Genomic DNA, 18198 nt, shown 5'->3' with positions numbered 1-18198 from the left:
AGTTCAACACCGCAAATATTCTCTTTGATGGGGCTTGAATGACCGACAAAACACGGGAAGTATAGGCATTGTATAGGCAGCAGGCGAAAATCAAAAATCGATAATCGACAAATAGAAAGGCTTTACGCTGCGACTGGCTGTGAAGTGTGAATCACATATCACATGTGTGAATGTGCATAACGAAGATTGCATTTATGGTTTTATTTTTGTGCTTATTTCACCTAATTTAAGGTCCTTTGGTATAAATATGCCCTTTGTTGTGCATTGAAACCCTCCTGGAGCAACTGTAACTTTTTTATTTGACTTATTTCACTTAATTTAAGGTCCTTTGGTATAAATATGTCCTTTGCAGTGCATTAGAACCCTCCTGGAGCAAAATAAAAAATTGTCAAAATTGCACTTTTTGCAAAAATAGAATTTTTTTCAATTTTTGAATGATTGTAACTTTTTTATTTGAACTCTTATAGATTTCGCTAAAATGCCATTAGAAAGAGGATAAAAAATACTACAAAATGAGCCAAAGCTGGCCTCTCTAGCTCTTCATGTTACCGAGATATTGAATTTTAAAAAGTAGTAAAAAAGACCCCTAATCCCCCCTACCTTTCTTGCAATTTTTTTCATGGGTTAATGATAAATATCAGTCACAGGGTATTTTTACAACTTACAAAATAAAACACTAATGACCAGTAGGTATATTTTTATATTTGATATTTACTTATATGAATTACTATAGTGTGTATCGATTATTAGTGTAAGACTATACTTATTGTGTAGATGTGCTAACAGGGTGGGTGGTTTGACTAGATGTAGGTATGGCAAACAAATTTGTTTGCAGTGGTCTTAACAAAGGTAGATTTTTGTGTATTTCTTATCACATTTGAAATATATTTTGTTTGTTTAGGGGAGGTGGGAAGAGGGTAAGAGGGAGAGAATCGGCAACGACAGCCGTTTTTTAATTTAAAAACCATTCATTTCAGTTACACTCACTCGATGCCATACATTCGATTTAGGCTGCCCAAAAAATAGCATGCTTTCATTTAGTTTGGTAGCAATTATATACACTCAGGAATTGGTTAATATTTCACTAATAATAACTTATTTCAGATCCGGAACAGTCCTCTGGCTTGTAGGTATATTTTTAGCAGATGTCACATCTAGAAATGTATTAAAAAACCAGTTTCACTAAGTTAGATTAGTCTTCCAAGCCCAGAAACAGAGCCATTCTGAATTAACTTTATAAAATCTTAAAAAATCGAGTCTTAAAAGTACTGGCTTCAAGACTGGCTGATCAAGACTGTTCTGGAGACTCCTACCAAATCACAGTACAAAAAATTATAAGATTCCGCTACTATAAAAGGATAGCTTAAAGATATATAATGGATTAAGAATAAAATTTCCATCTAAATTTATAGGCTATTGTATATGCATGTAAAAAAGTGCCATAAATATATTGTAATAATGAAAAGTTAAGAAACTGAATGATGACGCGACAATGAAATAGACAAATGGCAGACATTTCGACAAACTCGAGTTATGAGCTTATAAAAATGGCTTTCAGTTTTGTTCAAGTTTAGTTTCCGTTAAAAGCGACAAGCTGTGAGGTTCGTTAATTATTAATTACAGGAAAACCATTTCATAAAAATGTTATAGAAGTTTGTAGTAGATACTTAGAAATGTCAATATAAGTTTGGCAAATTTTGAAAATGCAGTCTTATTCGTACATGTCAGGCATATTAATTTCGATATGCCCGTTTATCAAAATATATGCCCGGCATATCTTAATAGATTAAAAGAAAATTATTACATTAAATAAATTATTTAAGTTATTTGTTTATATACGACGGATATAGTATGTGTCCAATCCAATCTAAATTTGACAGCACGTTTAAACAATGATAACACATCTATAACTGTTATATGAAACTCTTTTTCGAAATCCATCAGTGAATACAATTTTAATTCTGCACAAAATATAGATAGTAAAAAAACTGGATTTATTGTGCGTAAATGTTATCAACAAAACGAATTCTGAAATTCAACATATGTTGGATAAATACCTACGTATATTTTATGATAATTTTCCTGTTTAAATAGTTTGCCAGAACTCGTTTAAACTATTTCCTAATAAGTTAACAGTTTTAACATCCAACATCAAATGCTTAATCCAGTAATACATATATAGTATATACCTACTCGTATGATTAGTTGTAACACCGCAAGTTAGAGCCATGAGCCATATATGGGGAAGTTCACGTTTCTAGACATTTATTACGATTGTTTGAGTTAAGTCTATAGTTTGAGACAACTTATTTTTTCTTACACTTTTCCGTATTGTATTTGATTGTGGAAATATATAGTTCGTTGTCCCACTAACCGTAGCTAATAAGCATGTAATAATACTGAACTGTGATAATACGCAAACAAATTTAAACATTGAATAAATTCCCATTTTACTTCCTCGTCTATAAATAAAACAGAGCCCTCAGTTAGTAAAAGAAGGTCTAGAAATGTGACCAGAGATCTGAAATAGTATTGCTTAAATTAGACATAAAGTTATACATTACACTGATCAGTTATTATATGTTATACTAATACTTTCGACATGTTCTTTCTTCAACAAACACTTATTTATTATTAAACACTATGGTAATTTTCATTGAAAGTCTTTTTCCTAGACAGTCTAAATCTTGATATATAACAAGATAGTATACCCGTTTCAGCAAATTCAATACCTCTATTGAGTAGAAAATTGAACAATACAGGCATATATGTGCTATAAATAAGAAAAATAGTTATATATGCACTGCCGCTGCCATATACATAATAGTTTTATATTTAGAAAACTTCTTAATCCATATACGCAAAATACCCTGCCTGTTTATTACGACTATAATAAAATGATAATTGCAATATGACTCATAGATATATTTATTATTATTATTAACCAAGGGATTTTATTCTGAATATATGTACAAAACCCTTGCCTGGCAGTGGAACTCACTAATGCAAACTTGCAACACGTCCCAAGATTAATTATGTACACGGAACGCATTGCAAATCTCTGATAGGATTTTGTTGCCTCGACCAAGTATAGTCAAATAGAGAACAGAGAGCTCTTTTTAACTCTAGGTAATAATAAGAGTCTTTACAGTACACATTATTAATGTCATTGCAAGTTCACGACAACTGCTGGTACTGAGGTAATACTTAAACTTCGTTTCTATATGTGTATTTTAAGTCAACAAATACATACATAACAACAATATATTTATGAATGATTGTCGGTTAAGTGATAATAATAATAGTTTACACACGGTCATAATTTGAATTTCATTATGTAAATCATATAAATCGTTCTTGTTTATTAAAAAAGTATTTACAGTGTACATGTTGTAATTGTGCGTTCTTACAGAGCTTCAATGAGATATCAACTTTTTTATTGAATATAAATGAAATGATGTAAGTGGTACTATACCGTACCTAAAACCAATACCCTGGTTTCCTCTTATTAAGCATTGAACATTAGTTAATAATAAAAATGTGTTTAATTTCTTTGTATATAGCGTATTTTATGTAGACCATTTTAAGGAAGACTTCCATCTGATTCGACTAAATTCTTACATACGATGGTAAACTATTTCATTGACACCCTCAGTACTAAATTTGCCTAACACTTTCTGAAACAGGCAAGGTTTTTTATGTATTGATCTATAGTCTAGTTTCCTAAACACAAATCCATCCAGCTATACAAAGTGTGTTGAACTGTTTGTTTGTTTATTTATTAACATCATGTATAAATACTATCTTATTAAAGTGAGCGAATGTGACATCCGGGGTTGGACATTATGAATTGCATACTGTATTTTAAGTAATGACACTGACCCGAATGAGTCCAACAAACACTTTTTCTCGGTTAAAGTTAATTTTTGGTCCGATATGTCCATCAGTTTAGTACATGTAACCTAGTAATATAATAAATAGGTTCATGTCAGAATATTTCTTTAATTGAGGAGCTTAATAACTAGTATAATATATATACATCAGAGAAGTTCTTTAACTACAAGAGTAATATAGATGATATAAAATATTAAGCAAATAAGTAAAGCTATAATAATGAGCTTTGGTTTCCATAATACCTCTTCGATTTTATTAAATTAAATTAAATTAAACCTACAAAAATGCTTCACCAGTCTTTGTTCTTAAAAATAACGTAAAAATAAATAATAAATTAGCTAAAACTTACAAAGGAAGTAAATGCACCGTAGCGGCCCACTCTTACTCATTTTTTATTCTGACATATCACTATTTATTCTGATTTCATGTACCAAACACCGGTGTTGTCAAGTTTTCCAACAATGATGAGGAATGACAGATACCGGCTGCTCACTTTCCAGCCTTGTTAAATCTAGGTCCGTTGAGATCCTGCTATTAGCTAGGCCTTGCCTTACTAGAACCGTGTTTAAATATATATTTAATTTGTCACCAGTTTTTCAAGTTTTGTGTCCTATCCGAGGTCCATAGTTATTGTCGACATTCAAGTCTGTCGTTAGGCCGCCTGAAATAAAGGAATATGTGTCTCCAATAGAAATAGATGTTTTTATATGAATATTCATTGAAATTAAACTTACCATTTTTCTACACGTAAAGAAAAATTTAATTGGTATCCTGGTCCCTATCAGAAAAATCGGACACTGGCGTCGTAGCTGCGGGGTGAACAGCTGTTAGCAGTGGAGTCGACTGACTAGCATGTCCGTGTTCTTCACCGATTATAGTTAGTGACGAGTTTAAGTCGATTGTATGGAGCGAAGGGGTTTTTTGTGGTTGAAGAAAAATCTGAAAAAATATATCAGTTCAGATTTTAAGGGAATTGGATGAATCGTTTACCGATAATTTTTCTTTCGCCTTTTTGTCAGCTTGTTGCAATAGTTCTTTGAAACTGGGAGAATTCAAGAATCGGGGGTAACTGTCCCGCTGCATGAGCGTATAGATTTGTAATTGAGCTTCGTCATACATAGTTGGATGAGGTTCTTGTAGATGTTTTTTTACGATGTCACGTACTCGAGAATCTAGGGAGACCTGCAAAATTTATATCATTATGAAAATAATTATATAAGTAGTGTAAACTGACCCTATTAATATAATAATTTAGCTTTATTGCTAAAACTAGAACCGCTTGATACGAAAGCAAAAACCTAAAAAAAACGCAAGCCGACCTCTGACTGAATAGAATATGGACTTTATAGAGATATGAATGTTTTAGAAGTGGTTTTCTATTTTTCGATCCATCAGTTTAGACTTTACTCAAAACGTTATAGCCTATAAATATAGCAGTAAAATTCATTTTCAAGTGATGGTATTTTTATAATAAAATAATCAGCTGTACTTTTCCTATTTTGTCTACACGTACTTCTATAGAATGCAAGCATGCAATGTAAATATTTCAAATATTAACACAACATAGTTAAGTGCTTGTAATTGGTCAATGGCCATCTAACCTCTGCTGAATGCTAATCTTATCATGTCAAAATTTACCTGACAACGTGTAAATTGACAAACAAGCCCACCATAATGAAAAATACAAACAGCTCTATTGAGATTACTTATTGCAATTTTTACCTCTGTTGATGAATCTGGATGAATGTAATTCATATAAATTAGCTTCGATCTTCTCTCAATATAGGCCTTATCGGTGTGCTTGTTGAAGTCTTCGCAAGCCAACCAAAACAAAATATTTTCTTCGGAGTATTCCCCTCTTAGAAAATTTCTAAACACTTTTCTACCTGCTGTAAAAAATGTCCTAGTTTAATGAAAATTATTTTATAAATGACCTAGCATAGAGGTACAAAGTGAGAACAATTTTTTCATTAAAATCGTGTTCGCTCAATCGAAACCACTCTTATTTTTTTGCAGTTGAGCTTTTTTTATAATCGACATTTTACCTTTTCAGCTTTATTAAAAGATTTATATTAAATTTACCGTTGCTTTTCATCAGCTTATCAAAGGATTTGCCCCAGCTTCGCAGTTCTTCAGCTGAAACTCGAATTTCTTCTTGACCGGATTTAGTTTTGCACCCAGAAGGCCTGTAAGAATGTCAAGCATATAAGTCTGATACATTAAGTTAACTTGGGTACTAAAACTTACGGAGAGTCATCTGCAGATCTTCTTGCCCTACCATTTTCTTTGTTTCCAGGATTAGACCTGGAAATTATAAAATCAATAAAAATTTCCACTCTAATTTTCTTATGAATGAAACAAACCAAGGACATTTGCAACAGCAGCATAAAAGCATGGCACTGCAGGGTTTTGATCTGAATTGAGAGCCCTGAGGGCTGGTTGACTGAGGTCCGTTTTGAGGGGGGCCATCTGCCCCACTGGGGGTTCCGGCCCCGTCAATAGCCTGTCTCGAGCTAGGGGACGTGGCTAAAGTTGACACTGAATTTACTTCTGGTCCTGATTGTTCCCTATATCGTGGAGGTTGACTGCTCGGACCACTGGATGTTCTTACTATACTAAGTGACGTTGGTCCTATTGTAGCACTACCTATGGTAGAGACACTTTGGACAGTCGCAGATGTAGAACTGACCCGCTCAGTAATACTACAAGACATCTATAAACAAAACATAAAGGAATGTATTAATTTAAATTTTTCAAGAATTAATTTGTTATAATAGCATGTGTCTAGATTTTAGTTACTGAGGTTATCAACTGACTAAAAAAACCATTTTAACTAGTCTCATTTATGAATCGAGTTAAGCACGCAACCTTCACATTACGAAAAAGGGTTCGGTGTCGCTATCGATGTTGTTTCAACTAACAAACGAAACAAGGATTTGTTGCTGTATTTTTACTAGGATTTGTAATCATAGGTATGAAAATGAAATTTCGTCCAGATATCCCAAGCTCCTGATATTTTAAGAAACGCGGAAAAATGCTTAACTACAATTTGAGTTTTAGTCCTGTTAATGGAGAAAATGTCTCGGTTAACGTTGACATTGGGATGCAGGATAAATTCGCCAAGATCTGTTTAATTTAATTAGTCTTGTTCTTCATCATGTTAATCTCATTAAAGGGTGTGGTGCAAGTACGTGAATTAATAATTATGTGAAAAATTTGAGCACAGAAAAGAGGCCATGTTTCCATAATGTTTTTAAGTACCCTAATATTTAATAGTAACAGCCACACATAAAAATATAAGTACATATTCACGTTTAATTCTAAATGTCGATCAGTTGTTGCATAGTGCTGGCAAAAAAATATTAATTAAGAAATAAATCTATTTGTTGCTAGTTGGGTCTTCTGTCTCATCACACAAATAAGGTTAGTAGGGAAAATAGAACTCTATTTCTAAAGAAATGAGTAACTCGTTTCAACAAACATATAGTACGTATCTTCAGGAAATAAATCGCCTCAAAAGTGACTTGCAAAAGGGTTCAATCTCGTTATGCTTAAAATTAGATACCTAATGGTTGGATCATTTTTTAATGAATATAATTATCAATCCGTCCAAAATAGCTTAAGCGGAAGATTTCCTTTAGATCGCTTTCCTCTTATTTATAATCAATACACGAACACGAAATTTATGGGATAGTATTATATTATTAGACCACGATAAGTATGTATTGTAGTTTAGTTAGTGCAAACTAAAGAAAACGAATTGCTTTTTTATTCTGTGTCTGTTTTATATAAAAACATTTCATCCACTCGAACAGCCGCCAATTAAATCAAAAAGTACAACCACATAAATCCAACTACAGTAATAAAATGAATTGCGTACCCGTATCATTGAAACAACTAGTTTTTTTAGTCCAATTTTTCACTATAGCTTAATAAGTGAGCTAAAGGTATTAATATAGTGTTTTATCTCAGTTGAGCGCGTGAAAATATTCGCAAATGAAAAAATACGGAGCTTAATCGATATACATATTATAAACGAGGAAATTGTTTGTACCGCAACTGGCTAGGCTTTGGGTTTTGTTACCTTAAATTAAGTATAACTGCGGTCTTTATTACTTTTTGTCGGGCCAACTTTCTGAGTAGAAAAACCGAAACGTTAAAGTGTTAAAAATGTAAATCTATTTTAAGTTAAAAACTAATTTTGACGTAAGGGCAATGAATTATATTTTGTCGTTCGGTTTAGCGAGTCGTTTATGCATATATTGATCTGTTGCAAACTTTATACTATCTACGCGTCGCGTTGACAACCTCACATAGAGTAGTTAAATTTGAAATTGACTACATCCTATCTTGTTTATATTAATAGTAATTTAGGCGACAACTGTATTAACAAACGCGTGAATGGATATATCGTCGAGGGTGTAATACAGTTACACATTGATATTAATAATCAATCGCGTCTGAGTGAGAGTTATTTGAGATAAATAACTTAAAAACTATGTATGGTCAGTTATCTAATTGAAATTATATTTACAACTGACCCTTAGCTGTATTGATTGTTGATCATTAGGGCGGTTAGTATCGTTCAAAACCATTCTTCAAACAGTGAAAACTAAATGACAGACCCGCTCTGGCAAATATTAGTAGCCAACTGGTAAATCTTAATTTTAACTACATGATGTGGTAAAAGGGTTTCATTTGGTTCATCTTGTTTCGTTTCAAATATGATACATTTATAGCAAATGCATTTGTCAAGATCAATAGAATATAATGGCAAAGCTGCTTTAAAAGATAAAATTGCTGCAAATTTGAGAATTAATTTTAAAAGCGTTGTTCAGATAAATCCAAAAAGGCTGTTTCCTCGATATTCTTACGATAAAAGGGACCGAGTGCTTTATTTAAAAAGCTATTATTTTAAGTCAAAAGTACATTTCTGTTTCTTTGATACTTACATGTTCGGCAGGGTGCTATATATAGGTATAGTCAATATAGCCCCGTATTCACCGTACCACGCACAAAGGATATAAAGCAAAAAGCAAGTACGTATACCTCCGGTGGGATATCCGAGAACAAACAAAATTTTATTCAAAAATAACCATTCTTCTCACCGTTGTTAAATATGCAATCTGGTTGTCCGCTGTAAAAAACCTTTTCTACTCAACTATGCAAAAGCAAAACAATCCTGTTTTGCCCAAAACATGTGTATATGCTGGTTTTGGTATCGACTAATTTCGTATATCGGCAGTTTTTGCGGATATTTTGTTAATTGAAGATACATTTTTGATTGTGATTTTGTAATTAAAATGGTGGTGTGTATTCCTGAAATATCAACTATCACTATCTGATTTGCGCCCGGATAAATTTTAACGCTAAAGTTCCTCTCTTGTCTGCTGTAACTAATTTTATCAAAGCCCTTGTATATTCAATCTCGTTTATAAAATGGTCGTAATAGATAATCGAGAAACTCAATACGTAAAAGAAACTGGTGGGCGAACTCACCCAAATGATGTATTTCATCAGATCTCTGGATAAATATTTCATTTATTTTTATCCTTAACAAAGTGGACAAGGTAAAAAAGATGGAAGTTACCTCGATTAGTTTTGACGTTTTAACGAACTGGAATATTTCTTGGAGGTATTGGAAGGAATACATTTGTAATCTTTTGAAATTCATACATGTGTCGGTGACGATTTTTCTTACATCTCAAAATCCTTTACGGCTGTCTATGGAATGTGATTTGACTTAATACGGTACTCATAACTTCTCTTCTAACTTTTAAGATCAACTATTTAATAATTATTTTTAAGTTAGCTTGACACTCCTAAATGCAGAAACATTTTATCAATGTCAGTAATTATAGGTACGCATTCGATATGCTAGAAAAATTGTGATGTACGAAAAACTTTTCACATCAAAGCAGCCATTAACCAAATGGGTACATGAAAGTTTAATAGCAAAATGATAACACGCAAAGAGAATTTTTGAGTAATATCTGCGGAAAATTCTTCTATCATTGAAACAGCAATTACGTAATCCGGAATTTACTAAATCAGAGAGAGGATTGGAAAGTAACTTCTATTAATCCGGGAATATATTAAATATATTCATGGGCGGTTTCAGATCATAAAATTAGCGGTTTGATTAAAATCGTGCACTAGTAAATACTGACCTAATTGAGTTTATTTGAAAAAAAAAATGGGAAAGCTATAAAAACAATGATTTTCCATATAAAACAGCAACCCAAAACTTTCGCGTTGTCGAGAGTTGGTACAAGAAAACTTTTGTTAAAATTGCAACATTAAATGAAAGCATTCTTAAAAACATTTCAATCAAACTTGATTGAGAAAAAAATTGAGTTTGACGATACTTGACAAGCAATAGCATTAATAATAATTCTTACCAAGCAAAATTCTACCGTATAAGTCCGCTATAAAAACACTCACTCGTTACACTCACTCTCCTTAACATTTTCTCAATGACGTCGTTTTGGAGAAGAGCCTGCAACGATCTCGACGCACGACTATTACATCATGTTTAGCAGACCATACTTACTGTAGGTCTATTTCAACTTTTGTAAAATACAATTCGACCAAACCTGGGGAGAGTTTGCGCATCCCAGCAGGATTGGCGCAAAATCCCCAAATCTTCAGTGGAAGGTTTTAAGAGCGAAGTTTTGTTTTAAGGTACATTATTTAATTTTTGATTTGAAAGTTAACTAACGCTATTGTCTATCAGTCTATCTAAAAAGCTAGGTACATAGCCCATCGTTCTTATAATGGTTTCTTTCAAAAATGTTTATATATAGTCATTTCAGCAATTTAAGATTCAAGAAACGGAAATATACTTATTTAGAATTGAACGAAGAAATGTGGGCTCCGTTCTAGGGGATGGAAAAACGTTTACTTAGACGACATATGATTACAGCAATATTATTAAGTTATGCATAGTCATATAAGCGTTCCGATGTGTTTCACATTATTATTTTATCTCGGACCTTTGACCCTTTGTCACATATCATCTATAATTTTCAAGAACGAGGTAATCGAGGTAGTAAATTACCCGCTTTTGTTTTCGATTAATTCAAGAATTTTTCAGGTTTTCTTTTTACCTACCAATCCTTAGGACTCTTCTAAAAAGTAAACGAAAAGATGTATAAAGAACTGTCGAATTGCCAGGTGTATTTTGCTTATCTTCCACACAGGATGTTTATTTATTATCAATACATATTTCAAAGACGTCTTTATCGGAAATAGGAATAGTTAATAGACCTTGCAGAGATTAACTGGAGATTGATTTATGTTGAATCTGTAGAAGAATACATAATTTAAAACTACATACGGGGTAGCCTTAGAGCGTAAAACAGTCAAGAAACTATTAGCTACAGCATGCATTGACGGATACCTTGTATAATTCGGATTTGAACATTTAACTCACAATATAGTAAGATTGAAGGATCAAAGGATTTGACCTAGTGAAAATATTTTGTTATACAAAAGATAAACGCGATTCATTTTCATAAATTCTTTTCGTAGTGGGATTTCAACAACAATTACAGCACTGAAAATTATTTGTGCGTTACTTCGTTCGCAAAATCCTCGATTATTGCAAGCGATGTGTACTAAGTTACACACACACACATAACTGAAATATAAACGCCTGCCTCTATGATTGTAAACTTTAACATTAAATAGCTGGTAAACATAGAATAATCACATTTTTGGATTATGTTTACTCAAGGTAGTTAAACACAGTTTTAGAGAATAGCGAGCTCCACATATTAGACAAACTTGATGTTTTAATTTAAAACTACTGAGAATGTATTACAGTGCGTTTTTCACGTGTTAATCTTTTAAGCCAATGTTAGACCATGTTATTTTGGAAGTACAGGCGTAAAACTTGACAGGTGTGTCTTTCTTTCAAAAAGATTTTATTTTTTCATAGTCCCTGTATGGTAGGTGCTTGTTATTTTTGATATTGGCAGGTCAAATTTGGCGTAGTAAGTAAAACAGGGTGGTCAAAATGCAAATAGTATCTTTATCTGTTCATTAATAGTATAAATCGACATTTTGTGAGTCAAATCAAAATATGTTACTCTACCTGCTACCTGGCCTGTCATTATCAAAAGCAACAAACACATCACAGGGACTATGGAAAGATACAATTTTCCCGAAAGAAGATGATGTTTTGCGAGTTTGTTAATACTTTTTAGACGAATAAATAAGATTACTTAAATGATAGTTGTGTGCAACATCTGGTGACATCTGTACTCAACTCTATGAGTTAGAAAGTACAGATGGCGTTCCAAAATCTAGGAACAGCACCATTAATGCCGCATCATTCGGTAAACACCGATCTGATTGGTTGAAAATGGTGAGGTTTTGTTTTTTGTTTATCAATCCCAATCCTCTGACCGGTTTCGCCGTATTACGGCTCATCAGAGAGGCTATAGGGCTTGATAACCAAAGAACAAAACCTTCGTTCCAGTATAGTCAACTGGATGCCAGAAATGATAGTTGTGTGCAACATCTGGTGACATCTGTACTCAACTCTATGAGTTAGAAAGTACAGATGGCGTTCCAAAATCTAGGAACAGCACCATTAATGCCGCATCATTCGGTAAACACCGATCTGATTGGTTGAAAATGGTGAGGTTTTGTTTTTTGTTTATCAATCCCAATCCTCTGACCGGTTTCGCCGTATTACGGCTCATCAGAGAGGCTATAGGGCTTGATAACCAAAGAACAAAACCTTCGTTCCAGTATAGTCAACTGGATGCCAGAAATGATAGTTGTGTGCAACATCTGGTGACATCTGTACTCAACTCTATGAGTTAGAAAGTACAGATGGCGTTCCAAAATCTAGGAACAGCACCATTAATGCCGCATCATTCGGTAAACACCGATCTGATTGGTTGAAAATGGTGAGGTTTTGTTTTTTGTTTATCAATCCCAATCCTCTGACCGGTTTCGCCGTATTACGGCTCATCAGAGAGGCTATAGGGCTTGATAACCAAAGAACAAAACCTTCGTTCCAGTATAGTCAACTGGATGCCAGAAATGATAGTTGTGTGCAACATCTGGTGACATCTGTACTCAACTCTATGAGTTAGAAAGTACAGATGGCGTTCCAAAATCTAGGAACAGCACCATTAATGCCGCATCATTCGGTAAACACCGATCTGATTGGTTGAAAATGGTGAGGTTTTGTTTTTTGTTTATCAATCCCAATCCTCTGACCGGTTTCGCCGTATTACGGCTCATCAGAGAGGCTATAGGGCTTGATAACCAAAGAACAAAACCTTCGTTCCAGTATAGTCAACTGGATGCCAGAAATGATAGTTGTGTGCAACATCTGGTGACATCTGTACTCAACTCTATGAGTTAGAAAGTACAGATGGCGTTCCAAAATCTAGGAACAGCACCATTAATGCCGCATCATTCGGTAAACACCGATCTGATTGGTTGAAAATGGTGAGGTTTTGTTTTTTGTTTATCAATCCCAATCCTCTGACCGGTTTCGCCGTATTACGGCTCATCATGTGGATTGGGATTGATAAACAAAAAACAAAACCTCACCATTTTCAACCAATCAGATCGGTGTTTACCGAATGATGCGGCATTAATGGTGCTGTTCCTAGATTTTGGAACGCCATCTGTACTTTCTAACTCATAGAGTTGAGTACAGATGTCACCAGATGTTGCACACAACTATCATTTCTGGCATCCAGTTGACTATACTGGAACGAAGGTTTTGTTCTTTGGTTATCAAGCCCTATAGCCTCTCTGATGAGCCGTAATACGGCGAAACCGGTCAGAGGATTGGGATTGATAAACAAAAAACAAAACCTCACCATTTTCAACCAATCAGATCGGTGTTTACCGAATGATGCGGCATTAATGGTGCTGTTCCTAGATTTTGGAACGCCATCTGTACTTTCTAACTCATAGAGTTGAGTACAGATGTCACCAGATGTTGCACACAACTATCATTTCTGGCATCCAGTTGACTATACTGGAACGAAGGTTTTGTTCTTTGGTTATCAAGCCCTATAGCCTCTCTGATGAGCCGTAATACGGCGAAACCGGTCAGAGGATTGGGATTGATAAACAAAAAACAAAACCTCACCATTTTCAACCAATCAGATCGGTGTTTACCGAATGATGCGGCATTAATGGTGCTGTTCCTAGATTTTGGAACGCCATCTGTACTTTCTAACTCATAGAGTTGAGTACAGATGTCACCAGATGTTGCACACAACTATCATTTCTGGCATCCAGTTGACTATACTGGAACGAAGGTTTTGTTCTTTGGTTATCAAGCCCTATAGCCTCTCTGATGAGCCGTAATACGGCGAAACCGGTCAGAGGATTGGGATTGATAAACAAAAAACAAAACCTCACCATTTTCAAAGATTACTTAAGCTTCGGGGTACTAAAGACACACCCGTCAACCACCTGTAGTTCCAAAACACATGATTAACATTAACATAGTGAAATCCTATGTTTGTGCCTTAAAAACAACGTATGTTTACTAATACTTGGAGCAATAATACTGGATGATAATGGTAACTTTAATGATACTACAATATCGCCTATTCTCAAAACACTGTGATGCGAAAAGTTTGTCGGGACATAAACAATTTCGCTTTCCTCTAAAGCCATGCAAAAAACTGTAGAATTAAAAATTGAACGAAATTCAATGGAGTAGAAAAAAACATCAATTTGCTCGGAAAAAGTATGGGCTATTTATTCGCTGCCAGAATCCTGAAAAAAAGTAAAACTCAAATCGTATGTTTAGAAATAAAAAAACAGAAATGAAATAACTCAAAGTGGGCTGATTTTCCGAAGGAAGTCAGTAAAAAATAAATTGAAACTGGTTGGCTGGTTAGTCCCTAATTTCAGTGTTTGGATAAAATATATATCTCAAATAATTCCGTAATATAGAAATTGATGTAGACACAAATTTCCGTTTGATAAGTATTACACAGGAGGTTCAAGAATGGCAATTCGACTTTAACAAAATCTTACAAGACCTGACGACAAATTGTCAACTTTTAAATTGTGTCTTCACTAAGAATATTAATGGATAGTTTATTAGTTTTGGAAAAACTTTAGTAGTAAAATTGATTATTTTGCTTACCTGAAAGTAGACACAATGGTTTTAGTGTGAATTCTGAATATTGGACTTTGCCGGGGAAAGTAATTCGTCAAATGGAAAGAGAACTTGTCAAGCAAATTTTCTCTGTACGGGAATGTTTATTTTTTCATCTTTCCCGAACTTATCGAAATCTTTTTCAATGTCTCAAGTTTTATAAGCCAGAGCGGCACGTGGTTCAGATAATTGGAAACGTCGCTATATAGCAACTTTTCATATTTCACAATCGGCAATGTGACCAAAGTTATATAAAAGTCAATTTGTGTCGCCTTAACTTTTCAAAACGAAAATGTGAAAAATTAAAATAGTTCTTGCTTTTTCAATTAGCATACTGCTCCTATTATTTAGATACCTACATCAGATCAATTTACCTTTAAAAGGGATTATTTGAAGGGAGTCCTATAATTTCCTGCCGGATACAAATTAAATGTAAGAAAATTGCTTGAGAGAGAAAATAGCGTTTCATCATATAATTTTTCAATAAGTTTTAATTTATTGAAATTATGAGTATTTTCAATGTAGGGGGTTGTCCAAGTTGTTAGAATTACTAAGAAACTTTGTAGCCGTTATTATCGAGAAACTAGGAAGGTACGTTTTGCAATTTTTTTTTTCAAATATGTGGCCTCTTTGTAGTCGTGTAATGGTATGCACTTTTGACGATTACAAAATGGATGAATATCGTTCTTTAATTTATTTTTCACTTATGAACATCATTCAGAGAAAAGGAAATATATTTAAGGCTAAAACTGTGAAAAACTAATTTGGCTAAAAATGACTAGTTTATAAGAAATGGGTTTCAGTTAGTTTGGAACTCCCGAAATCCGTCAATAATTCCTTCAAATTAATTAATGCAACAAAGACAAGATAACATTGAAAAAAAATCTACTGCTAATTAAAACCAATCAAAAAATGCTGTGCAGTTTGACTTCTTTGATGTTATTGACAACCACATAAATTGATCACAAATCATTGATGATTAACATTCTAAGTGAATTTTAGTTTCAAATTAATTTTTTGTACAAAACTTGAGCAGAACAAATAAATTGTTTTCAATATACTTACCTTCAAAATATGTTTTCAATATAATCTTAAATTAGTTGCAATAACCGTAATGGCAAACCAAAAAAAAGATGATTTTTCAGCCTTTTCTTCAACGTTTAAGTCAATTTAAAAAAAATCACGCTACATGAAGTGTGATATGAGCTAATGCGCTCCTAGGATTTGTTGCATTCACTTCAGTTTAGTGCAAAGTAGGTCAAAAGAAGGAAATTAGGATACAATCCAACTAACAGGGTAATTAAAATGTCACTACATAAGTGGTGACACTTTTTTTATGAAGCTGTAATAGACTATAGTTGTTTTATGTCCTATTTTAGAATTAGTTGTGACATAGCTTCAAGTAGAGAGCTATTTATTGTGTAATTTCAGCCGGTTGTCTAAATAGTAAGGTTTGCTTAGAAATAGTTCGTGAAAAACAACTTGGGTGTAGTAGGAATAGTGTGTAAGATATCAGTAGCAGTAGAAGAGAGAAACATTAGAGCGGTTTAGCTTGGGCGGTGACGTCACTACGTTTTGGTTAGTGGTTACCTTACCTTTATCAATGGCCATGAAGTGAGCCGCGGGCACACGTGGGCGCCACGCTGAGGCCCATGCCAAATATGGGCTAGCGGAGTACCACCACTGTCACCTCGAGATCGCACTGACACTGACCACTCACCGGGGCCCGATCTGTACGAGGTGAATAGGGCCCCATTTCGAAAGATTCTCGAACGAGGCTACGAACGATTTTGAGGTCTCGTCTCGAGACGGGAGACGGTCCGTTCGTTGTCGCTGCGCCGTCGCTGATCGCTGCTTGCTGCTGCTGCTGCTGTTGCTGCTGCTGCGATAACGATGACCGATAGCGAGCACTACCGATTTCTACCGCGTCACAGCGCACACTATTTTTGACACAGAGACGGAGTCACCTACGTTTTCCACGTTTTTTTATCCACAAACCAGCATCCATTTTGTATCACTGTCATATTTGAACCAATAACTAGCCTACTTTAATAATACTCTTAGAATAGCAACGCTGCTCATTTGCTTTTTTCAGGACGTGTCTTCTAGTCTCTAAAAACATTATTGAAGTAAATAAATAATTTGTTGTTAACTTTAATAGTATGTAAGTACCACACAGAAATTCGAACTTTTTGCACCACGTTTCAATTGAAATTTTATGAAAAAAATGACTCAAGTTCAAGTATACTAATCATTAAATGTTAAAAAGATTTTTAAGTAAGGTCAATTAACGTGAAGAAAACTGAAAAACAATATTTAAAAATGTTTAGATTGTAGCAGCTAAATTCAAGGTAACCGCTTCCTAGCTTTTAATTATAAACTTTCTCTTTGAACAAAGCTTTCGAGTTTAAAGACAATTAATTTTATTTTTAACTTTAACAGAACTGGGGAGCCAAACTTTTGAGGGTATCGATAAATCCGCCCTTCCGTCATTTATATATTTATTTTTTATTTTCTTCTCTTTGAACTATTGAATAATATTGAGTCAAAAACATTCTACTACTAACTAGATCATCAACAACTGTTGTTGACTGAAAAACGGAGCGTATTATTTTTCAGCCACGTGGGCATATTTCCTAATGGTAGCAGAAATATTCTAATTCTGGAACGTACATTTGACAAGAGTAAGTAAGTACGCATTCCAGTTTGATGTAACGTAATATCTGAAGAAAAGAATACTTAAATTATTCATTAATAAAGCAACGTGATTGATAAGAAACCAAAAACGTACGTAATTACATCATATAATTTGAGATTACATAAAATGCATGATTTCCATTCAGCCTTTATATAGTGTCAACAGTGAGGGTAGTTTGTGGGGTGTGGGGTTGCTTGGCAACGAAAATATAATGAAACGTTTTCGGGGGTAAAGATTTTAGCAAAGCTAAGTCTCTTTAAAAGGGGGAAGAACAATACATAATTATTGGGCAGAAATTAAAAATACATCCTTCCTATAGGGAGATCCAATTTTGTAACCAAGGTATTAACAACTTTTTGAATTATAGTAACCTAACAACATTGCAAAGCATTATCCAATATAATAATATGATTTGTTTGTAAATATCTTTACTCTTAAATCGTTTTCATACTTT

The 18198-nt window shown here is 33.9% G+C and overlaps 1 protein-coding gene across 2 annotated transcripts; it reads right to left on the bottom strand.

The window, feature by feature from the left end:
• Window positions 1-682: 682 nt before the first annotated feature.
• Dhit (regulator of G protein signaling double hit) lies at window positions 683-16998 on the bottom strand. 2 transcript variants are annotated; one of them, XM_081995063.1, is made up of 8 exons: window positions 16642-16998; window positions 6258-6607; window positions 6142-6198; window positions 5977-6080; window positions 5617-5783; window positions 4885-5076; window positions 4629-4833; window positions 683-4555 (listed from the first exon to the last, which is right to left on the bottom strand). In XM_081995063.1, exons 2-7 carry the CDS (start codon window positions 6605-6607, stop codon window positions 4654-4656), a joined length of 1050 nt encoding a protein of 349 aa, XP_081851189.1. In that variant the 5' UTR covers window positions 16642-16998; the 3' UTR covers window positions 683-4555; window positions 4629-4653. The 2 variants fall into 2 exon arrangements, with proteins under 2 accessions (XP_081851189.1, XP_081851190.1); XM_081995064.1 differs by lacking the exon at window positions 16642-16998 and adding an exon at window positions 8847-9004.
• Between the last annotated feature and the right edge of the window lie 1200 nt (window positions 16999-18198).

Source organism: Ips typographus, unplaced genomic scaffold (genome assembly GCF_016097725.1).
Source record: "Ips typographus isolate SLU unplaced genomic scaffold, UJ_Ityp_2.0 IpsContig35_part1, whole genome shotgun sequence".
NCBI lineage: Eukaryota > Metazoa > Arthropoda > Insecta > Coleoptera > Curculionidae > Ips > Ips typographus.
This window is presented reverse-complemented; position numbering and strand designations above follow the sequence as displayed.

Coding starts and splice junctions, on each gene's coding strand:
- Dhit (XM_081995063.1), bottom strand. CDS start 6,607: ATGTCTTGTAGTATTACTGAGCGGGTCAGTTCTACATCTGCGACTGTC. Junction 5,077..5,616: donor ATCCAGATTCATCAACAGAG/GTAAAAATTGCA, acceptor TAAATTTTGCAG/GTCTCCCTAGATTCTCGAGT. Junction 4,834..4,884: donor AGGCGAAAGAAAAATTATCG/GTAAACGATTCA, acceptor ATATTTTTTCAG/ATTTTTCTTCAACCACAAAA.